This window comes from Kogia breviceps, chromosome 10 (genome assembly GCF_026419965.1).
Source record: "Kogia breviceps isolate mKogBre1 chromosome 10, mKogBre1 haplotype 1, whole genome shotgun sequence".
NCBI lineage: Eukaryota > Metazoa > Chordata > Mammalia > Artiodactyla > Physeteridae > Kogia > Kogia breviceps.
This window is the reverse complement of record NC_081319.1, coordinates 39,679,291-39,703,373: the sequence shown is the minus strand read 5'-3', so window position 1 is coordinate 39,703,373 and position 24,083 is coordinate 39,679,291. Positions and strand designations below refer to the sequence as shown.

The following is a 24,083-nucleotide window of genomic DNA, read 5'->3' as shown; positions in this document are numbered from 1 at the left end:
AATTTTCAAAAGTGAAAACACATCATTCTGAATCTAAAGTTTATACAAAAGAAAAATTGTCTGATATTGGCTAAGAAATTTTAGTCTTCTAGCTGAGGCCCCAGACATCAAGGGGCTAAAACAAATCATTCCCACTGTAGCCTGTCCAGATTCCTGTGCCACAGAAACCAAGAGAGACATTATATTTTATATTTATATATCTTATGTGCAAATTTATTTTGAAAACAGAATACTACACACATCATTTCATATCCTATTCATATCACAGATACCTTTCCTTGTTAATAGATGCCTCAGTACAGCCTAATTGTTAATGGTTTTCTTTATTGTATATTTTACCATAATTTAACAAACCTTTACTTTTGGACATATGGGATGCTGCAAACTTTTTCCTATAGAATCACCATTCTAAAGCACATACATGTGCACATAATTTTATCTGTACCTTTAAATGTTTTGGCCTAATTTAAAAAAAAAAATTTTTAATTTTTTTGTGGTACGCGGGCCTCCCACTGCCGTGCCCCCTCCCATTGTGGAGCACAGGTTCCGGACGCGCAGGCTCAGCGGCCATGACTCACCGGCCTAGCCGCTCCACGGCATGTGGGATCTTCCTGGACCAGGGCACGAACCCGTGTCCCCTGCATCGGCAGGTGGACTCTCAACCACTGTGCCACCAAGGAAGCCCCTGGCCTAATTTTTAAATCCTTATTTCCTGGGGAGAAATTGTCAGTAGTTAAGAATAATGGTATTAGCATCAGCCCAATAAACACCTATTTAATAGAGTAATATTGAAAACAAGGTTGGACCTGTGCCCTTAAGAAACTCAGCTTTAAGAGGGGCAAGACAGGAGAACAAATAAGGATTGTACACTGGATTCCAATATATTGTACACACACCTGTGTACTTGATATGTGAATGACCTCATTCTCTATTTTGCAAATGCAATAATTACACAGAAAAACTGATTGTTCCCTTTTATTCACTGGAGAGGATTTATTACCAGTGACCCAAAGTGAAGGCTTCTAATTAAAGAGATTTCATTAGCAGAAAATATATTTTGGGTCCTTCGCTAGTGTCATGATATAAAGGGATTATACGTTTTGTCATAACAAATAGGTACACTGGATTATAGACTTTTACATTGTTAATGCATAAAATTCACAACCCTACAATATGTTACTCATTACTACTAATTTTCACTCCAAATTAATGTGGGGCTTTCTAGTATTTGAATGCACCTGACTTGGGTACAGGCTCTGAATTAAACAGGAAGCTGAAAATCATGTATAAGAAATACACGAAAAAAAAAAAAAGAAATACACGAATGCATGCAAGAAGCAAGAACTAAAAATAAGAGAGTCCATTACACATCGATATCTTGAATATTTTGAATATCAGTGTATACATGACTCATGTATGGGTGGAAATGGTTTGGGTTATGTACGGACTTGCACAGCGAGGAGGCTCCCTAACATCACTGGCTTCACACAGGCGCAGCAGCAACTTGAGTGGGACTTCACGGCTCTATCTATCCATAATATTTGACAAAAGCCCTAGAAGGTACTGAAAGTCATAATGGCACTTCCTATACTGTTTGAAGAAACTGTGCAACAAGGCAGTTAAGATTCAATCTTGGGTGAACGGGAAGCCAAAGAATTAGGCAGCGAACTAGGCCGCGGAGAGGGAAGCGGAAGCCTGGCGTGGTCCTGTGAATCGGCGGCCACCAGGCGACGGCCTCAGAACGTACGCAGAAATTCTCGGCCCTGAGTGCTGACCCGAAGACCTAGCTCTTCTTCGACTAGATAGCGGCCGGGAAAAAACAGTCCTTTATCCACTCCACGAACGTCTGGAGGTCTTTTCGGTGCCGGACACCGATTACAAACAGAGAAGTGAGGAGTCCGACAGAAGAACCCTGGTTTAAAGTATCCCGGCGGGCGGCGCTGGTAGGCAAAAGACGGAAGAGATGCCGTGACCACTCTCCAATAAGCCGAATCCTGTGCCCTGGGCCCACTCTGGGTCGCAGCGCTGGGCTGTAGTGAAGTGTCCGCAGAGAGGCGTTACTGCCCAGCGCCCGCCGCGACCCCGGCGACCGCGAGTCGACCCCGGGCCGGAAGTGACGGAACTGCTCTGAGCACTTCCGGAGCTGCTGAGAGGGCTTCGCCGGAGGAAGCAGCGCGGGCCTTGACCGGCGTTGGTCCGCCGCCTCCGCCGCCGCGGCGCCTGGACCCGGTTCTTCTGGCCCGGCCCGACCCGGTCTGGCCCCCCCGGGCTCAGCGGCCGCGGGGCCACGGCTCCTGGTAAGTGCGCGGTGCGAGTCTAGGCCTTGTTTACCCCGGCGGGCCGGGGGAGGGGGTGGGCTCTCCGCGCGCCTCCCTAGCCCGGCCGGGGCTCCGCCTTCGTCAATGCCCGCGAGGTCCCGGCGCCCTTGGCAGCTCTTAACACAGTTTCAGCGCACTCCGCCACCCGCCGAGGGGCGGCTGAAGGCTGAGGCCAGGGCGAACCGGCGCCGGGCGTCTCTCCGTTATTCCTCCTCCCGCCGCCTGCTCAGCTCGCAGTGAGGTCGGAGGCCAGCGCCTTTGACCGACTGGCGCCGGCGCATCTGGGCCCTCCCCGCCGAGCGCGCCAGCAGACGCGCTGCCTCTGGGGCTCCCCACTCGAGTCATCGTTGGGCTCTCTAGCAGTGCCGCCCGCGCGGTTAGTTAACGCCCGTTGGTGAAGGGTCCCGCAGCGCGTGGGCTCCGTGTCCTCGCGGATATCCCGGCGCCTCGGACGGGACAGGTGGCCCAGGAACTGCGTCGACGCCTCGCCCGACGCTGCTGTGCTAGCGGCGGCAGTGGCGACCGTGTTCTGGGATGACTTCACCTCAGTACTGATTGTTACCCAGTCCCATAGAACTTTCTGCCACAATGGTCATATTCTGTATCTTTGCTGTTAAGTAGGGTAGCCACTATCCACACGTGGCCATTGAGCATTTGACTTACGGCTCGTGCAACTGAAAAAGCAAATGTTAAATTTTGTTTAATTTTTAAGTTAAGTTAAATTTAAATAACCACATTTGGTTTGTGGCTACCGTATTAGACAGGGTTCATATTTTTGTATCAAGTAATTTTTTTCTGACTTGTAGACTTAGTAAATGACCCTACAGTGCTAAATATTACTTCTGGAGTAAACGTCAGACCCACCAAAAAGTCTGTTTTGTTCTTGTCATCTTTAAACTGAGAAGTCTTCCGTTTGAATTCTTTAGCCCAGGGTGGGTGACAGGTCTTCTGAACACGTGACTTTGACTGGGGGAAGGGGGAGGAGTAATTTCTGTTACTCCTTTCCTGTTTGGGATGTAAGGATAATATTTAATATCCAAAGGAAATCAAAGCGTTATCATCAGTTCTGTTAATAAAGTAATAACATACTGGCCTCTTTAAGCAATGTCAGCACTCTTTCAAATAGAATAGGCATATTTAACTTGGAAAAGATTAAAAATTAAGGTTTTATTTAAATTTGGACCTAGAACACGCAGTAAGTATGAAATGACATTCTCCTTTTGGAAGGCAGCCTGAAGTTTCCCCCTGTTTCTTGAATATTTAGTTGGTGAGAAGGCTATGGGCAACCTGTAAGCCCAAATCCTGGAGAAAAATCGAGAGAAAGTGATAACGGTGGGTTTTTTTTTTTTTTTTTGTGATTCTGGAGGTAGCTTTGTGGATAGTATTAGGCTCTCTGGGAGGGTGATGGGACTTTATGAGTCCTCATAGGCCCTGGATCTGGTGAAGGTATTATGCTGGACTCTACTGGTTGGCAGCACCGTGGTCCTGGGCAAGTTCCTTAATCTTTTGAACTCTAGTTTCCTCATTTGTAAGAAGGGGATGATAGCCACTTTGTAGGCTTATAAACATTTAATGAGAATGAGTCTGACCTGAAATTGGCTCTCATTAAATGAAAGGTATTATTGGTAGTGATATTTTGTAGATGGGAGCAATTATTTATAATGCTCTTTTTGCAGATTTGCCTAATAAGCAGTATTGTACATAAAAATGCAGACAAAAGAAAACAATAAAAAATCAATTATTTGTCTTCTATTTTGGAAATCATCTTCCACAATCATTGTTTGGACTTTGATTTTCATTTAGTTTAAATTTGCCTGTTTGTGTTTGAAGTGTTTCTTTGAAAGTTATAAGCTCTGGTTTTCCAAGAAATTCAAAAGGATAAAGAAATGGACATAAAATATCTAATTAAGTAGGCTGTTAGTACTTATTTAGTCTTGGATAGTGGGATCTGTAGTTCTGAGAAAGTCAGGTAGCCCTTGAGCATGTCAGAAGAGAGGTGGGAAATGGGTGTTAATATTGCCTAGTGGGCATTCTACTGGAGACATTTTTTTTTTTTTCCTTTTTTGAGCCCAAACCACTGGACTGCCAGGGAATTCCCTCTGTTTTTTCTCTCTCTCTCTCTCTCTCTCTCTCTTTTTATTTTGTTTTGTTTTATGTTTTCTTTTCTTTAGGGGACTTTTTTCTTTGAAAATATTTTTTTCATGAATAAAGTGAGATCTGAAATATTGGCAGTATTCTATAAGTGTTAGTGGAGATGACTTCATGGCAAAAGTCCAGTTTAAGTCAGTTATGATTTGCTTTGTCAACCTCTATGTAACATTTAAGATTGAAATTGTAGTAGTTAATTTAGGAAATCTTAACAATAAGAGTGAGGTGGTGCCCAACATTGTAAATCAACTGTACTCCAATAAAAATTAAAAAAAAAAAAGTGAGGTGTGGTGGGCTTTCTAACTGAGGGAGGGAACTGGGTATCCATTTCTCTCACCAGTACCCCAGGTTAAATTATTGTTAGCTGTTTATTTATTTATTTAAGTCTATTTATTTATTTATTTATTTAAGTATTTATTTATTTATTTATGGCAGCGTTGGGTCTTCATTTCTGCGTGCAGGCTTTTCTCTAGTTGCAGTGAGCAGGGGCTACTCTTCGTTGTGGTGCATGGGCTTCTCATTGCCGTGGCTTGTCTTGTTGCGGAGCATGGGCTCTAGGCACGTGGGCCTCAGCACTTGTGGCACACGGGCTCAGTAGCTGTGGCATGTGGGCTCTAGGGTGCAGGCTCAGTAGTTATGGCGCTCGGGCTTAGTTGCTCCGTTGTGTGTGGGATCTTCCTGGACCAAGGATTGAACCCGTGTCCCCTGCATTGGCAGGTGGATTCTTAACCACTGTGCCACCAGGGAAGTCCTGCTGTTTATTTTCAATACTTTCTTTTTTTAGAAGGCCATATAACTCTTGTCAGTATGTAATTATGACTTACAGATTTCTGTGGGAGTTAAAAGAAAATAATTTCTGGTCCCTTGCTTCTTGTCCTTTTAAATGTCTTTACTTTTTAAAAAATAAATTTGCAAACTCAGGGTACCAATTTTAAAATATATAAATAGAACTGTCTCTTTTCATTTTAGATGGAAATTATATGATATAGACTATTTGGATGACATCTTCCTGAAAGATCTTCAAGAATTACAGGTATTTTTAAATTTAATTTAAAGATTATTTTTTTCTCCTAAAGGAAAAATACCATAGTTAAGTTCAGTTGTGATGAGGTGGTTCTAGCATACAAAACAATTTTGTTAAAAGTCAAACTGCAAGTATTACATTACTGCACTCTCATTAATGTGACTTATTTTTTAATTTGAGCATTTATAGGTAACATATCAGAGTTAGATTCACTGATATTTTTATAATATCATTAAAATGTGACTCTATAATCCCTAATCCCTTAGACTGGTTACATATTCAGCACATATTGATTTTTTTTTTTTTTTTTTTTTGTGGTACGCGGCCCTCTCACTGTTGTGGCCTCTCCCGTTGCGGAGCTGTGCTCCGGACGCGCAGGCTCAGCTGCCATGGCTCATGGGCCCAGCCGCTCTGCGGCATGTGGGATCTTCCCGGACCGGACCGGGGCAAGAACCTGCGCCCCCTGCATCGGCAGACGGACTCTCAACCACTGCGCCACCAGGGAAGCCCAGCACACATTGATTTTTAATCTTTGTTTTAATTTTTTTTTTGGAGAGATTATCTACATCAGTAGGTTTTAAATTTACTTTAGTATTTAATCCAGATTTGGTTATGTAAATTATTTACATACTATTCAATCCAAATGCTCTTGCATTTTATGGTCCTACTATTTTTAGATTTAAATCACTATTTGATACTGTTCCTTGGAAATGATCACTTGAAATAGTTCTTGTGCAGAGAAATTAATGGGTATTTGCCAAAGTCCTCTTTGAGAAGTTAAGACTTGTGACTTTTGTTTTCTCAACTAGTATTCTCTTTTCATTTATATGTAATTGAGTAACATTTTGATCTGTGAGGGTTTTTCAGTAGCTGGTTTCATTTGATCTCTAGTTTCTTTACCCTAAGTAGATTCTAGCCTTGATCCTGCTAAGGCAGAATATCTATAGTTTTCCTTCACTATTGGGTCAGTTTCTTTGCCTCTTAAGTACCTCTTTTAAAGGATTAGTAGAACCCTTTAAAATGGAAAAATCAGTTAACTTTCAGACTGTAGGAGGATGTTGAAGAGCTATGTGGTTTTTATTTTTTCTTTACTGTGCACCTCTTTTTCCATTTATCTGAGAGTGATGTCTGTAAAACAATGGTATTCTTTCCCTAGATATTAGGGAAAGAACTGTGTCCCTATTTATGTACTGTCTGTGTCACCACTCAGTGGAGCATGATTAGCTAAGAGATTTTAAACTTTGGTTGTTTAGCCTTTAGGATGCTTATTCTATGGGCAGCCAGCTGTGGGAATGTGCTTCTCTCTTAAGGACCCTGGCAGGAAGGACAAATCTATGGGAATTTAACTCCTTGACATAGAGCAGATAGCCTTACTCTTTCTTGCCAGACCCTTTATGTGAAGTTACCATTGTTAACTGCTTCTTCCCCTCCAGGAAAGGGTTTCCCTTTGAAAGGCCTGGGCACAGAGATGATATGAGGTTTCTTGTATGAGGGGAGAGTTGGAATAGGCCATAGTGGGGGTAGGACCAGGGCTATGCCATTTTGATTCTTGAATGGTTTCTGTTATAACTTCGCATAGTGAAAGTAAGTAACACTTATTTTTTTCTTTTCTTCCCTTAGAAGACAAAAACACTAATGCATTTGAGAAAGTGGTAAAGTTTGTGGGGAGGGGAAAAAACTTCTTTCCTGATCAACTCGTCTGGATGTTAAGATGTCTGTGGACATGAATAGCCAGGGGTCTGACAGCAATGAAGAGGACTATGACCCGAATTGTGAGGAAGAGGAAGAGGATGAGGACCCTGGGGACATAGAGGACTATTACGTGGGCGTAGCAAGTGATGTGGAGCAGCAGGGGGCCGATGCCTTTGATCCTGAGGAGTACCAATTCACCTGCTTGACCTACAAGGAGTCCGAGGGTGCCCTCAATGAGCACATGACCAGCTTAGCCTCTGTCTTAAAGGTGAGCAGTGTTGTCAATTCCCAAGTGTAATTCCTGCAATTAAATCTAAATATGAGCTGTTGCTAAAGTCTCCTCCAGACTGATCTGAATGGCCTGTAGCTTGAAACCAACTATAAGTGTATGTTGCATCATCTGGACACATTTGATGCATTTACTTTGTTTGCTAATATGTGCATATCTAAGGTCCTCAGCTTCCCAGACTACTAGGAATTAGAAAGGAAGGGTGGGGTGGATTCAGGAAAAACAGACCAGAAGTACATAGAAAGCAGAACTGCATAGATTAACACTTGTTTCAGAAAGTCTTATGAAACTTTATGAGGTAAGATAGGTTAAGCCTCAGAATCACCATCTTCAACACAACAGTGTGTGGGTGGCTGATAAATGTCTTAAGAGAGGTACCTAGATCTCCTGGTTTGCTGTGAATAATCAGTGCTTCTGGGCTAATGAGCTCATTTGTTTCATATACTGATGACTAATGTCTGATGTTGAAAGAGATTTTAGCAATAACTAAGAAGCAAGTTCTCATAGCTTCTATTTCATTGATTTTGGGGGGCGTTAAATTGAAATTTTAAGTAATTAACAAAATTGGTTATTCTAGCAAGCACCTTATTTTTAACACTTAAACTAGCATACTTTTCAGTATCTTGCACCTCAGGCCAGTTACTGTCCTCACTATGTACCTTTTGTATTACGTAATATTACACTAGTACATAGCATAGCCACATAGAACACCATGTACTGTAAATGTGAATATTATTATAGTCATTTAGACAATTTCCCAGCATGTTTCTTTCTCCTCTAACATTGGCCATTATGTGAAAGTGGGGAAATTTCTCCTACTTTACTGTTTTCCCTGACCTTCCTTTCAGGAACTGTTACATGGATTTTGTTGTTTGCTAAAATTGAAGATCAAGAGCACATTGGAATGATTTCAACCAAATAATTTTCATGTTGGTATTTAAATGGAAATAACTAAGGTGTTCCATGGGTCATTACTATAAAAGTTGCTTTATCTGCTAGTTCAGGCAATTTTTTTCCCAGGTGATCGGCAAATGCTAACTAATACCTTGGATTTGGACACTCAGGGCTTTATTAGCAGCTAGCTGGAAGCTGAAAGCTAAAGCTTTTTGTGTGAATCACTCCTAGAAGTGTGCACATTTCCTCTTTTGTGCTCAGCATAAAACTCTGAAGAATGGAGACCCATTGGAACCTCTGGGTTTGGGATTTCTCCACCATAACGATAACAAAGCTGCTGGGACCTCTGCTTTCCAAGGGTATTTCCTTGGTAGAAAAAGAGGCATCAGATCTTTTCCTTCCTCGTTATTCATACCTCTCCCTATCTGGTCAACTAGTTTCTTTTACTTTAACCATATTACACATAGTCTTGGTATTTAAAATCTCAAAAAAAATTGTCAGGTGTGTGGTTCTGGACGGTATCAATTGACTAAGTTCATCAGGATGTTCCTATCTACGCTTAAGAATTCTCAGTTTGTCCAGCCCCTTGTGCTGACTTCCTGACCTGCTAGAGCGGGGCACAGCTGAGGGGCACAAGCCCTTCCCTCCTTTTTTTTTTTTTTTTCTTTAAATTATAGTAAAATCCATAAAATTTACCATTTTATGTCCTTCCTTTTTATTAGGCTGTCATATTGTCGACCCCCTGGAAAGCCTTCCCTTCATCTCCTCACGTTTTAGTACCCTAAGGGTCCTTCAGAGTCTACCTTGTGATTTCCCTGAGTGAGCCTCCTCAAGACCCTCTAGAGCACAGTGGTTGTTTCTTTTGGTCCTAGTCCAAATGTTACAGCCCATGTTTATACAGTGCAGTCTTCTGACTGCTTCATGTTGTTTTACCTTTTCACATGTTTTTGCATGTTCTCTCCAACTAGATTGTTACTTCCTGGAGGGCAGAAACTACATTTTACCTTATCTCTCCCATCATCCGTATCACAGTGTTTCATCCATAATAGGTATTGAATAATTTTGAGATACTTGTGGATTTTGTCAACTTTTGATGATGTAGCTGATGTTACTGGTGTGAGCTAGATTCCCTAGTCCCTGCTGTACATTCTCTACTGTCGTAAAAGGGCGTTATTCTGTTCCTCAAGATCATGAAGAGTAGAACAAAAAGAAATTGGAACAGAGATGAAGAAACAAAGAGAGATGGAAGAAAGTTGAAACCCCAGGAAAGGGTTAAAGAGAAAATGAAGCAAAGAGGAAAATAATCCATGAAATTTTAGATGATGGTAGAAGTAGAAGATGGATTTTTTTTCCCTCCCTCACTGAGGAACATGTTAACACCATTTCCTTTCTGGGGCTGGGCAGCAAAGGTCCTGGCTCATTTGGTGGCTTGGCTACACATAAAGGGGCTCAGTGGTGTTTTAAGTGGTTCAGGAATTTGACCAAAGACGACACGCAGAAATAGCTTGGTTAAGAGTAAGGGAGAAGGAATCACACACAATCTTCCTCTCTCAGTCTGGCTAAAAACTAGCATTTGTATTTAAAATTTTTTTGAGACAGGAGGAAATAATTTAAGTGCTGAGTTTACAGAATGGTGTTCACAGGTGCTTTGGCTACTCTCTACTCTCACTCCCCTGTTGCATATGTCTCTGAGAATGGAGTTCAGTAGTCATCACCCAGGTCAGTACTGATTTCCCTCATTGGTCATGGTGCTGTTTGCACAACTCTGTGACTTATTGAGGTATTTAATTCTTTCATATGATTTAGGTGTTATTCAGCTAGTAGGAAATGTGATATGTACATAGTTTAAAATTAGAGCCTTATGAGCAGCTGTCCATGAATAAAAGCTAAGTTTGAGGAGTGGCATCAATTTTCCACTGATCTGTGTTACTCATTTTGTTGTGTTCTGGCAGTTGCCTATGGGTGAGCTGTAGCCTAACAAAATTAAACCTTCTGTTACCTTTTGGGATTTGAAGTCTCTTAAGTAGAAAATTGCCAATTGCCTGGGACACTGGGCTTTTGGTTTAATGAGGCCCCTTGGTGTCAGAGAGTCTTCCTATATGTATTCTGGGACCAGTCCTTGAGTAAGATCATTAATTGAGAAAGGAAAGTGCCCAGAAAATCAGATCCCAGACTGAGGATAGACAACAGAGAAAATGCTTTATCTGATATGGGGTGGTGGTGGGGTGGGGGGGACTGCTGATGTTCAAATAATGGCAAAACAGAAGCATTGTTTAGAGAATGAATAATCATCCTATACAAATGGAATAGTCGTGAAAGATGAAATGATTGCCAAGTGAGGTGGATTGTGTTGTAAGAGGGGGAAAATCTCTGACGAATATTTTAGTGATATTTCAGTCTTTAAAGAAAACAAAGTTACCTTTTTAAAAAAATTTTTTTCAAATTTAATTTTATTTATTTTTGACTGTGTTGGGTCTTCATTGCTGCGCACAGGCTTTCTCTAGTTGTGGTGAGTGGGGGCTACTCTTCGGTGCGGTGTGCGGGATTCTCATTGTGGTGGCTTCTATTGTTGCGGAGCACGGGCTCTAGGTGTGTGGGCTTCAGTAGTTGTGGCGTGTGGGCTCAGTAGTTGTGGCTCGCAGGCTCTAGAGCACAGGCTCAGTAGTTGTGGTGCATGGGCTTAGTTGCTCCACGGCATGTGGGATCTTCCTGGACCAGGGCTCGAACCCATATCCCCTGCGTTGGCAGGTGGTTTCTTAACCACTGTGCCACCAGGGAAACGCTACATGCTGTATTTTTATATAAAACTTACACAAAGATTATTATTGCTGCTATAGATGAGGGGAGACCTTTTCTAGTAATAACAGGGATTTTTATTGCAAAATATGCTATAGTTAACTTAGAATAATTTTGTCATTCAGTGAATCCTGTTGGTACTGTTCCCTGAATTGCATGAGGCATTTGTTGTCAGGCTGCCTAAGAAGGAGATTAGGCATGGTTGAGCCCCAGACAGAGCCCAGGCTGGCTTTCATTGGTGTTGGGCTGGAAGCGTCTCCCACGTTGTGTGTGCCTTCTCTCAGCAGCATGTCAGGGCTGTGGGCGGGAGAGGCAGAGTGTTGCTGCTCAGAGCCCCACTCATGCTTCAGAAAGGAGAAGAAATAGTACATTTTGACTTAGATCTAGTCCATGGAGCTACTGTGAGCTATCTGAGCTCTCTGTTGATAGGATAAACTTCAAGATAGGGTGCAACAGCAGTGCAAGTAACCACAGTCCACAGGTCGATTAAGCATGGGGATGGGGAAGTTACCTTCTGGGCTGGAGTGGGAGACTAAGATGTATAGGTAAAAAGGTATAAAATGTAGAGGATCATGAATGCAGCCTAAGTTGTCTTTACTGTTGGAGGGAAGAATTAGATTTTTTAAACTTCAGTGCTGAACTGTGCTGCTCATTTTCTCAAGCCTGGTTTTCCTCAAATAGGGTTAGAGAAATAAACTGGTTATTAATGAGTGTTTTTACTACAGTTCTTGCTTTACGAATTGCTGTATTAACTGTAGTAGAGCTGGGAAAATGTTCCCTAGAACACTATTCTGCCACCCTCTTGCTTGAATTTTGTTTTAAGATCTAGTGCTTGCTATTCAGCAAAATATGGCTGGAAAACCTCTCAGTTCTTTTTCTGTGGATCATTTTTCCCTTTTGTGGATGAATCATGAGTTTTCAGGACTTCTGACTTTAAGTGCAGAAGTCTTTATAGTACCTTGTTCAAAAGAACCTGGTTTCTATGCATTTGTCATTTGTAACATAAGCAGTTAATATTCTTAACAACAAATACCTTGTATTTATCCTTTCTCTCAAGTGGCACTAAGTTTTTGTATAATATCTGGAAAAGACTAACTTTATTTATTAAATCAACTTTCTTGTATTCTGGTATAGCTGAATTTTAAGAACATTTTACTTTTATTTATACATTCATTAATTAACCAAGTAATGGTTGTTTTCTTGTTACTACTCATAGAAAAGTATCTTTAAGCTGGGCCTAGTAACACTGAATGTTTGTGTGCTGAACAGCCATCTGATTTCTATTTTTATGATCTGATGTCAGGTTTCTTTGCATGCCTGTATCTCAGAATCTAGATTAAATTCCTGTGTTTCAGATAGTTGGTTGTTAGTGGATGTGTTGACATATTTCACCATGCTTTAGTCTGAAAGCCTGATTTGCATTTTACTGGTATATAAATTTATTTTTTAAAGGGAGATGAGAAATATCCAGAGTGACATTGAGAATTGCCTAAGTACAGCTAGTGCTAGAGTTGTCCCTGTCTTGCCAGCTTAGAAAGGTTATTGTTATCATTGACTTTGTGTCCTCACTGTGTACCTGGCATCAGACACAACATGCTCACTGCCTTCCAGAAAAGAAGCTCTTCATCAGATTCAAGGCCAGCTTTCATTCTGATCTTTTCTTGTACTTTCATACTACCTTAGGAACCATGTAAACCATTTGTAATCAAGGGGTGATTCTAATTCCACAGTTGTCCTAAACCTGAACTTATTTATATTTAAATGTTTATTGTTGAGATGTTACTACAGTTGAAGAATATCATTTGTAATTCCATTAACATAAAATAAAAGTTTTCTTCCTTGCTTATTATCCTTAGGTCTTGTCCCTATTCATAGATAATGTTACTGGGCTACAATTCATTAATTCATTCAACCAATATTTATTGAGCACCTACTATGTTCCAGGCACTGGGAAAATAGCTGTGAACAAAATAGACAAGAATCCTTGATCTGGGCAACAGTACATTCTAGTAATCATTATGTACATGTATTTATATATTCTACTTTTTTGTGTAAATTTCAAACATTTCCTCTTGTTTATACTTCATCCTCATTAGTTACTTTAGGGATAACATACCATCTTGTTCTTGAACCATAATTTGCTCAAGCTTTCCCCATTGGGCATTTAGGTGAGTACTTATGTGTTACAGTTATGGGGACTGGTTATATTGCTGTGAGTATTTTCATGGATGTGGCCTTTGTGTTGTTGAGCCTGGGCTAGTGGTCAGATAACTAGGTTCCAGTTCCTTTTCCGCCATTTAACATAACATGACCATGGGCAAGTTTCTCAACATCTGTAAGCTTCAATTTCCTCATCTATAAAATACTGATAATTCATACCTTCTTCACAGCATTAAGTGAAATGATGCATATAAAGTGCCTGGCACTTGAGTGTTCAAACATGGTCATGGTAGAAGCAGGGCAAGAGTTGAATAAGGAGAATATTGCTTTCACATGTTTGCTGTGGTTCCTTAAAACATTCTCAGGCTTCCCTGGTGGCGCAGTGGTTGAGAGTCCGCCTGCCGATGCAGGGGACACAGGTTCGTGTCGTGGTCCGGGAGGATCCCACATGCCGCGGAGCGGCTGGGCCCGTGGGCCATGGCCACTGAGCCTGTGCGTCTGGAGCCTGTGCTCCGCAACGGGAGAGGCCACAGCAGTGAGAGGCCTGCGTACCACACACACACAAAAAAATTCTCAGGATTGTGCATTTGGAGTCATAGGGTAGGAGCCACATTGTGGAAGGTTCTGGGTGACATATTACTGACCGATTCTTCTGAGTGTACGTGTGGTAGTTGGATCATGTACCTTGGACTCTTTTGCCTTCATCCAAAGCCTCTAGTGTCCTTCTCCTGGGGCCTGCTGATAAGAAAAGTAAAAATAACACAAATTGAATTTTGAATTGGGACTAGGAAAAGATTATAGGGGAATGTAGCCTGTCTTTGTTCCTACATTTCTGATGAACTGCAGCGGTTGTTCTTGTGCCTGCATTGACAACACTCCTTAATGAAGTGCTTAGCTTAGTTGATTTTGGGATCCTTGTTACTACGGCACCTCCTTACCTTTTTTTTTCCCCATGCCACACGGCATGTGGGAATCTTAGTTCCCCAACCAGGGATTGAACCCATGCCCCCTGCAGTGGAAGTGTGGAGCCTTAACCACTGGACTGCCAGGGAATTCCCAAGCACCTCCTTACTTTAACTTTTGCTCTGTCCCAGTATCACTCCCCTACTGCTCTAGGAAATATTTAAAGGAATATAGAGTTCTCTGCTCAAAAGAGTGAAGAGTTGTAGGAAAGATTTGAGAAAGGTACAGACTGAGATAGCAGGAAGCTTCTCATCTTGCTCGTCCTGAAATGTGTCTGCCTGTGGCTTGATTAATTAAACTGTCATGAATTGTCGGAATTTGAAGCTTACGTTGTGTTCTCTTTTCTTTAAACTATCACGAGCCTTTATAAACATGAAATGGTTTTACTGTGATAACCACAAGTTATCAATGATAAATAGAGGAAAGTACAGGCAGGAAGAGTGAGAGGTTTGTTCGGAGATTTTAACAGGAGGACAAAGCTGTTCTTATAATCATGAACAAAGAGTGGTCTCTATCTGAGAATGTTGCTCTCTGTGACTAGCAGTTTCTTTTCTGGCCAGTACATGCTCTACCTACTCATTTCCTTTTTCCGTTGTTTTAGACTTTTACTGGTTTCTTCAATGCTCTTACCATCATTTTCCAGTCTGTATATAGCCTTGCCATGTTTTATAAGAAATATTCCAATGCCATCAAACGTGGCTTTCTGGATTCTCTTATCTTAATTAGTGATACCACCATCTACCAAGCTGGAGACTGAGGATTTACCCTTAACTCCCTTCTCCCGTGAAGCCCTCTCTGATCTCCAGAGTCAGACACTCTTGGCTCTATACCATTTGGTGGTACATGTTTCTTTCTTTTTTCTTTTTTAAGTTGTTTATTTATTTATTTTTGGCTGCATTGGGTCTTCGTCATTAAGTCTTTGTTGCTGCGCATGGGCTTTCTCTAGTTGCGGCGAGCAGGGGCCACTCTTCATTGTGGTGTGCAGGCTTCTCATTGCAATGGCTTCTCGCTGCGGAGCACAGGCTCTAGGCGCGCAGGTTTCAGTAGTTGTGGCACATGGGCTCAGTAGTTGTGGCATGCGGACTCTAGAGCGTAGTCTCAGTAGTTGTGTTGCACGGGCTTAGCTGCTCCATGGCATGTGGGATTTTCCTGGACCAGGGCTCGAACCCATGTCCCCTGCATTGGCAGGCAGATTCTTAACCACTGTGCCACCAGGGAAGTCCTTGTGCGTGTTTCTTGGTATGTACTTACGCTATTTGGAAAATTAGTTGTTTGTAAGCCAGGGATTGAACTCTTTGAGATAGAGGTCCATGTTTTTTCTTTGTATAACAACATCTAGCAAAAAATGCCAGGTTATGTTTTGTTCTCAGTAAGTGTTGCTTGTTGTTGATCTGACTGTCTAAGCCCAGGCCAATAATTGCAAAAGTTGAGAATCTAACCCCAAGACTCTACTCTGTGTGCTCATGTTTGTAAATAGAAGACATTCTTGTTGAAGGACTTCCATGAAGCCAGCTGACTTTTTTTTTTTTTTGCGGTACGTGGGCCTCTCACTGTTGTGGCCTCTCCTGTTGCGGAGCACAGGCTCAGCGGCCATGGCTCACAGGCCTAGCCGCTCCGCGGCATGTGGGATCTTCCCGGACCGAGGCACGAACCTGTGTCCCCTGCATCAGCAGGCAGACTCTCAACCACTGCGCCACCAGGGAAGCCCTAGCTGACTTTTAAGTACAGATAATATATACCTAGTGGACGTGTGGTTCCCAGCTTGGTGTGCATGTCAGAATTAGTTTTGGCAGTTGTCATACAGAAGACTGAACTTCGTGCAGATAATAAAACAGAATCTTCAGAGGTGAGGTGAGGTATTTTACATTATATTCATGTGAAAATACAAAATAATTATGAAATGATTCAGGTTATCAAAATGAGGAGAGAGGAGTGCATCCTTTCTTTGGCTGCTGAAAAGATATGTCCAACATTCAGAGTGTACTGGTTTTTTAACCAGAATGGGAGTAGGATGTAAACTGCCCACCTATACTTACAAATTCGGTAGGTTTCCTGTAATATTTTTGATGTCTAAACATTACTTCATATTTCTTTATCAAAATAAAAGTGGGTCCTTATGTCCATGTTGATAATGAGTAGCTGTAAAACTGACTAATAGTATCTGCAATCATAAATACAATGTGAATGTTTTAAAGGGTTTTTATTGTATGACACTAGTAGAACACCTGAAGTCTTTGCTTCAAGATGGTTGGCTGCCCTCACATACGTTTGTCCCTTCTCCATTTGTTTTTGTTTGTTTGGTATTCAGATGTCTGTAACAGCTTTGTTTGCAGTAGCCAAAAACTGGAAACAACCCAAATATCCACAAACAGATGAATGAACAAATAGTGGCATACCCATAGAACAGTGTACTGTCATCAATATAAAAAGAGTGGGCTGCTCATATAAACATCATTGATAAATCTCAAAATATGCTGCATGAGGAAACTCAGGGGAAAAAATAAACAATTTATTACTTCAATCATATACAATGCTAGAAAATGCAAACTTATCTGTTGTAAAGGAAAGTGAATTAATGGTTGCCTGGAGAGCTGAGGGGAGGGCAGGAAGAGAGATTATTAAAGAGCATGAGGTAAATATGGAGATGGTCCTCCATTTTTAAATAACCATGAAAATGAAAGTAAAGGCATATATATGTTATAAACACACATTAACAAAGAGAACATGTGGGGGGAGCATGTGGGACATCATTGTACTTGGGAGCCAGTTTGTCCAACATGTCTTTGAAGAGGTTGTGAGCTCTGATTTGACTGACAAAGACTGGGAAAGATAAGTGTGCTGCAAATGCGGGGATTAATTAAAGGTCTGTATGTAGAACAGTCAGCCCTGCTCTCACTTGGTCTCTCGGCAAAATAATCTGGATAATCTGGGGAGAAATAGGGCACTTAGACAATGTAAGATTTGGTTCTCTTCATTTGTCATTTTGGGAGCCTTTGAGTCTTGAATAATTGCTGCCCCTGATCAGTCACCCTAAAGAAAAGCCTGTCATTTGGCAGGTCTGTTCATGTATACAGAGCTGGGATCCATTTCCTGAGGCCCCCTTTTTGAAAATTGTAACATTCACATAAAATTCACCATTTTAAAGTATACAATTCAGTGGCATTTAGTACACTCATAGTGTTGTGCAACCATCTTCTCCATCTAGTTCCAAAACATTTTCATCACCCCAAAAGGAAACTTGGTATAAGCAGTTACTTTCCACTCCCCCCATCTCTGGCAGCCAGTAACCTGCTTTCTGTGTCTCTGGATTTACCTATATATGCTGTATAAATGGAATCATGCAATATGTGACCTTTTGTGTTGCTTTCTCTTAGCATAATGTTTTTGAGGTTCATCTAAGCTGTACCATGTATCAGTACTTCATCCCCCTTTTTGGGTGACTCTTCATTTTTTAATGTGAATGGCTAACCAAGAATTACCAGACATTTCAGGAAAACATGCAAAATGAAAGAGAAACAGAAAAATTGACCTTAGCTGAAACAGACCAGTAGGTAATTTTGCTTGTTTTTAAAAGTGCACTATTTAGTATTTGCCAAGATACTCAAGAAGATGTGACATCTATAAAACAATCAGATGCCATCAGGAAGAAAATCAAAGCAAAAAGAACTTGTGGAGATGAATTACGGTTTTGTCAAGTTAAAATATATTCCGTAGATAGGTCAGAAGATAAAATCAAGAAAATCTTTCAATGTAAAGCCAACATGCAGGCAAAAAATGTATGTGAAAAAACAGAGACATGGAGGTTCAATCCAGAGATCCAGCATTTACTAGGATTTGTGGGAAGTGAGAACAAAAAATTGAAGGAAAGAAAATATTAAAAAGTATAAGAAGGAAATTTCCAGGAGCCAAAGGGAGGAGAGTCTTCATATTGAAAGGGTCTATTCATTGCCCAGAAGAATAAAGAAAGACCCATTGCCAGAACTGTCCCTGTGAAATTTCAGAAAAGCAAGGATAGGCAGAAAACTCTAAAAGTTTCCATAAAGATATACCAGCTCTTCTAAAAGAAATGGGAATCAGAGGTCTCAGCAGCAGCAGTGACAACCAGAATACAGTGGATCAGTGGCCTTCAAAGTCCTGAGGGAAAACAGTTTTGAATCTAGAATTCTGTCCTTGAAAAATAAACTCGTTTTCAGATGTGCAAGAACTCCCAAAATTTACTTCCCTTGTACCTTTTCTGAAGTAGTTACTTCAAGATGAAAATCAAAAAAGAGAAAAATAAAATTCAAGAAATGATTGAGGACTTACCTGGTGGTGCAGTAGTTAAGAATCCACCTGCCAATGCAGGGGACACAGGTTCGAGCCTTGGTCTGGGAAGATCCCACATGCCGCAGAGCTACTAAGCCTGTGTGCCACAACTACTGAGCCTGTGCTCTAGAGCCCAAGAGCCACAACTACTGAGTCCACGTGCCACAACTACTGAAGCCTGTGCTCCTAGAGCCTGTGCTCCACAACAAAGAGAAGCCACCGCAATGAGAAGACTGTGGGCCGCAAAGAAGAGTAGTAGCCCCAGCCTGCTTCAACTAGAGAAAGCCCGTGTGCAGCAACGAAAACCCAAAGCAGCCAAAAATTAATTAATTAATTAATTTTTAAAAAGAAAAGAAATGATTGAACTAACCTAGTAGTCCAGTGAAAAGTCTCATGTTCAGCTGTGTAACAGGCCTGGAAAATGGTCAGCCCAGATTGGAACAGAAACTTGGTGGGATCCAAGAAAAATTTCTTCAGGAATAGGAGTGAGGTGGATTCCAGCAATAGATAGAATGAAGAAACTGGAAGATGGTTGGGATGTGGTGAAGAAACCATAGGTCTCTTCACAAGGGGCAAGGGAATTAGAATTCCCATGCAAAGCAGAAAAACTACACACAAAAAAATCACAAGCCAAATAAACATAAAGCAAACCCTTCGTATGGCACAAGTATGAGTGATTGGCAGTGAGTAATAATGTTAATGTATTTGTGCCTGATGTACGAACATTCTTCTTTGAGTGGGCCAAGGATCATGTTGGAAGCTCAGGGTAGAAAATGCAATTCTGGTCCTGTAAACAATGTCTTAAAATTACAGAGGCTACAGATAGAGGAACTGAAAATAGTGATTTTAATATCAAAAAGTTGGAGCTTGGATGGGAGTGGGTAGGGAGTGGTATAAGTAAGCTAAGTCTGGTAGAGAATTATGGACCCACTCAGCGATGTTGGTAACAACCAGAAGAACCCAGACAAATGACTGGGAGAGATTTCCCCTGGATGGGAAGACTGGGAGGATGGGCATGGGGCGGGACAGAGGGGCAGGTGTTGTTCCTTTTCATCAAAGTGCTTTTTATGAACCATTTGATTTCTTTTTTGTTCAGTGGTAACTGGGATAGGTAAAGAATTTGTTGGTTCCCAATAAAAGAAGTGCTTCTGAGTGTCTTCTGTTGTCTTAACTTTTAGATAGATGCTAGGAAAGATGGGGAAAAAATAGTTTAACCTCTACCATAAAATAACTTAGAGATATCTTTGCCTTTAGTTTGTGCCCCCTCCTTTTTTAGAATGGTGAGAAAGAAAGGAGGTATAAATAAAACCTTTTCTACTTCTATTTCATATTTTCTGATATACCCACTAAAAGCACCATTTTATTTTGCTCTCTTGAAAAACTTGAGGTGGTTTCTCCAGATTCCAGCCTGAACTCTTCTTTGCTGTTGCTCCTCTCCTTAATGTTTGATTTTTGCCTCCTCAAACCTCCTGTCAGCATCTCTGCCATTCCTGTCACCCTCAGAAGGCTTCTCAGCCCGCCATTCTTTTTCTTTTTTTTTTAAACCCTCCCTTCTGGAGCTGTATCTGGCCTCTCCTGCTAGATCATGCACCCCCTGAGGGCTTAGAAGGCTTTGGTGCCCGCCTGGGCTCTGGAGGAGGCTGTGGATTTGCAGTGGCTTGAGATTAGACCATAGGAGACGGCAGAGGGTAGCGTTAGCATATAGGTCCTAGTACTGGCACAGGCATTGTTCTAGGTGCTTAGGTATGACAGAGAAGGAAAGTGTTCTTAAAAACCTCTTCCCTCAGAGAGGAGCTTCTGTTCTGATGGAGGTTTACAAAAACATAAAAGTTATAAAAATGTGATGTATGTTTTGAGCATAGCTAACAACAGCAGTCAGTGGCTCTGTCTTTGAAACATGCTGTTGGAGTTTTTGGCTTTGTCACTAAGATATGCTAGCCTATGAGGTGTCCTCTGGAGAAGAGAGGTGACCTAGCTGGAACTGCCTAGAGGTATTTGGTATTCCCTTCCCTTTGTCTCCTCACAGTAGCAGTAGCTGGTGAAGACAGCATTGTTTGAAATCACTTATGGACAAGATGGGCTTATAGCTGCGGAAATATGGTAGGAGACTTGGCTTTTAGTCCTACTATGTGTAGTTCATTGGCTATCAGCTCCTATCTGCATTTCTTTTGGTTGTGGTTACTGGATATGACCTTGGTTCACTGAAGTTATAATCATCCTGCCTATATATGGCATCCCTCTAGAAAACTGTTAGAATTCTAGAAAGGGCTGTAATCAGCCTTTTGTACTAAGTATTTCCCAGAAGATTTTCATTGAAATGCAAACCTAAAAGATATGCTGGCTGGGATTTACTTCACAATAATCTAGAGGGTAGGGGATAGGTAGGGTGCAGATACAGTGGACCTGGCCATGAGTTGATGTTGGAGCTGAGTGATGGGTACATGGGTTTCATTATAGTCTTCACTTACATTGATGCTTGGAATTTTTCATAATAAACAAATTACCCTCATGGTCAAGAAATGGATGACTTTCGTATTTTTGCTTTATTGTATTTTTCATAAATAACTTTAGTAAGGTCTTTAGGTGTTTTTGGTATTGATTTTAATGATCAGAGACCATAACAGGACTAAATTAAGGATAGACTGGAGAGAAATCTTCAAATCTGTGTTTATTAATCAGATTTTTTAAAGCACTTGTAATACATGGATGCCTCAATTACAAGTCAGCCCTCCCTCCATGGAGAGAAAGTAAATGAAGCAAAGTTACAATTAGGTGCCTGAGAGCTGACCTTTTAGAGGCTGAGAGTATGAAGGTGTGAAGTATGGGAGAAGTGAAGGCCCACCACTTAAATTAGACTTTAGGGGTGCGTCTTGCCTAAGGTCAGAGGCACTCTGGGACCCTACTACTACCACCACGACCACTGCTGATTTTGCCCCATTCTAGGCTGGTGTTCACCTACTCCTTTGTCTCTATGCTTTAACCTTACTTCTTTCTCTTATTCCTTCAGTACTTCCTTGCCTCACCCTCTACCCTCCAAGACCAAAATCCATCCATCTTGATCTCCTTAGGCTAGTTTTCCTGTGTCATGTCCCTTTCTACCCCAGGCCCAGAAGCTGGCCAACAATTCACTCTTTTCCTTCATCTCTGCTTTTTAGTGAATGACCACTAGTGTTTGTTAACAAATGTGATTGGACCATGAAGTGGCTTAACAACAGGCTGAGGCATGGAGACCCATTCCTGTAGCCTTAAAAGATTTCAGGCAGTTGGCAAGTAAGAATTCTAAATAAAAATTGAAACTACCACCTGTATTTTTTCAGGCCGTTGATGCTCACTGCCATCAGCTGCATCCTCCCTATGGCACTGGTAAGTGTGGGAAGGGCTGGTGACAGTTTTGGTGGGCTGCTGAATTTCTTTTTTCTGGGGGAAAAAATCTATCTGCAAGCTGTGTTATTAACTTGTCCCCAAAGGCTGGACAGCTTGAACCAGCTATAGGAGACTAAAAAAATGAAGAAGCAACTGACCATGCTCAGGGGTTTCCTTGGGGAACTATTGTCAGGAATGGAGGCTATTCAGTATGTGCTTTGATCCTTACATAAAATTAGCATGTTCTGTGCATTATTTTGAATAATAAATATACTATCCAGGTTCTCTGGGATGTCAAGTAATGACTGTTAAACTTCCTGAAATTCTGAAGACGTTTTTCCCAGTGATGTTGGCAATGTATTGAAAGAGTCCAGAATATTGTATGTACTTATCGTTTCCTTCAGTAGCAGGATTTATCTCCCTCTGGTATTTTAAGTTCTTTGTGGTCAGGGGATCAAAAATGTTTGTTCCAATGATTAAGTTATGAAATTCTGATAGAGACTTACTTGAATTTTTATTGGGGAAGAGTTTGGTGGAAACCAGAAAAGAAATTTGTGGCTCTCATTTACTAACAGACTTCAGGTGGACTTGGGGTCCTGTGATTTGAAAAATAATTTCACCACAGTCAGCTTTCTGCTCAGGGACCTAACAGGGAAAATACATACAATGAAATTGAAACATAGAGTGGGGCAGCAAGTTATAGGAATGCTAAAAGAATGCTAAAATACAACCCAATAACCAGATTGCTGCTGGAGTTGCCTTATCTAAGCTCCTGTAATCCTGCATCTGTCTCCTTGTAATGAGTGGATCAGAGGCCACATAGATCCAGAAGTTTTATCTTATCAGGGTAGTCTCCATTCCAAGTTGACAGGCTGATGTTTACACTATTTCATTTCTCTAGTCTCTGAAGCCCTTAGATCATGGAATAAAAGTGCCTCCAGACAGAATATCTAACGAAATGCTGAGGTTGTAGACTTGTGTGCTGTTAACCATGTCAGGAACTGCTTGTTGATAACAGCAGTTGAAATATTCATGTACACTTCATTACATCTCTGTGAGAAAATCTTAGCATCATTGGCTCATATCCTGGATTTTCCCCCTCAGGTCCAACTCCTACTCACCCACCCCCCAAAGCCCTCCCTATGAAGCCAGGATAGAATTGTGTGCATGCTTTATATATTCTTTGTTAAAAAACAGAAAGGAGAACTTAACTCCATAGCAGCTGTCTACTCCTTTAGGTATCTGTGAACAGGTGATAACTGCTGAACATGTTTTGAGGGCCTCTATCTGGGAAATAACCTTCTTAAGTATCCCTCCCAAACATTATGGAGGATGACAGAAGAAGTTTGCCTGCAACCTTTAGGAAATAGTGATGTCCAGCAGCAAAGTCCTTTTTGACATGCATGTAGCCAAGTGCTTCCTGAAATAAAGATCAGAAAACCATCTAAGGGTGTTGAGATTGTAAATGTAATGGCAAAACAAGCCAAATTGGATTGGCAGTACAGAGCAGTGTCCAGAGTGGATGACAACAGAGGTGACCCCTCAGTCCTTTCAAGCTGGAGAGAAAGCTCTACAGTCTTCTGACCCATTGTGGGTCAGGTTTGAGGGCACAGAGAATGAGGGAAAAAAGGCAGGGAAGATGGGCTACACTTGACCTGTTCTGACCCCATCTTTGACTCTGTGAAAACCTTCTCTAGACCACCCAGGGACGTGAGGGCACCCTTCAGTCTTTGATGAACTTCATACCACTACTTGCCCTCCCTTCCCCACTTTGATCAGTCACACTCCCTTCTCCAGCTCCCTGGGGAAAATGAGAGAGAAGTTCTTATCTTTGGGGGTTATGTTCACACTGACCAAGGCTTAGGCACAAATGCAGTTGTGTAGAGACAGGCCAAGGAGTGAGAGGAAGGCAGGCCTGAGAGCTGTGTGCCCTGTGGAACAGCAATAGTTTGAGCTGACAGACAGGGAGAAGAGCATCCAACGGAACACTAAGAAGGCTGGGTGTGGGAGGTTTAGAGGGAGCCAGAGTGTTGTGAAGTTATTGGCATTACAGACCTATTTATGCTAAAATTCACATTGCCTAATCGGTTAACCTTTGGTCAGAACTATGTTAAAAACTCTGAAGGGAAAT

General features: G+C 41.5%; 1 protein-coding gene and 1 pseudogene across 13 annotated transcripts in view; one reads left to right on the top strand and one right to left on the bottom strand.

Moving 5' to 3' along the window:
* Positions 1 to 1,435: 1,435 nt before the first annotated feature.
* LOC131764114 (uncharacterized protein ARIH2OS-like) lies at positions 1,436 to 6,899 on the bottom strand (annotated as a pseudogene).
* The window catches only part of ARIH2 (ariadne RBR E3 ubiquitin protein ligase 2), a 49,393-nt gene continuing 26,762 nt past the window's right edge, over positions 1,453 to 24,083 (top strand). For 2 of the 13 annotated variants that reach the window (XM_059077055.2, XM_059077056.2), the window contains exons 1-3: positions 1,453 to 2,297; positions 5,436 to 5,499; positions 7,111 to 7,450. In XM_059077055.2, the coding sequence (XP_058933038.1) occupies positions 7,202 to 7,450 (249 nt within the window). In that variant the 5' untranslated portion in view covers positions 1,453 to 2,297; positions 5,436 to 5,499; positions 7,111 to 7,201. Of the gene's footprint in view, positions 2,298 to 2,381; positions 2,695 to 3,582; positions 3,651 to 5,435; positions 5,500 to 7,110; positions 7,451 to 12,522; positions 13,330 to 21,744; positions 21,953 to 24,083 lie in introns of those variants that run through there. The other 11 variants (XM_067044231.1, XM_067044230.1, XM_067044234.1 and 8 more) reach the window with 11 other exon arrangements.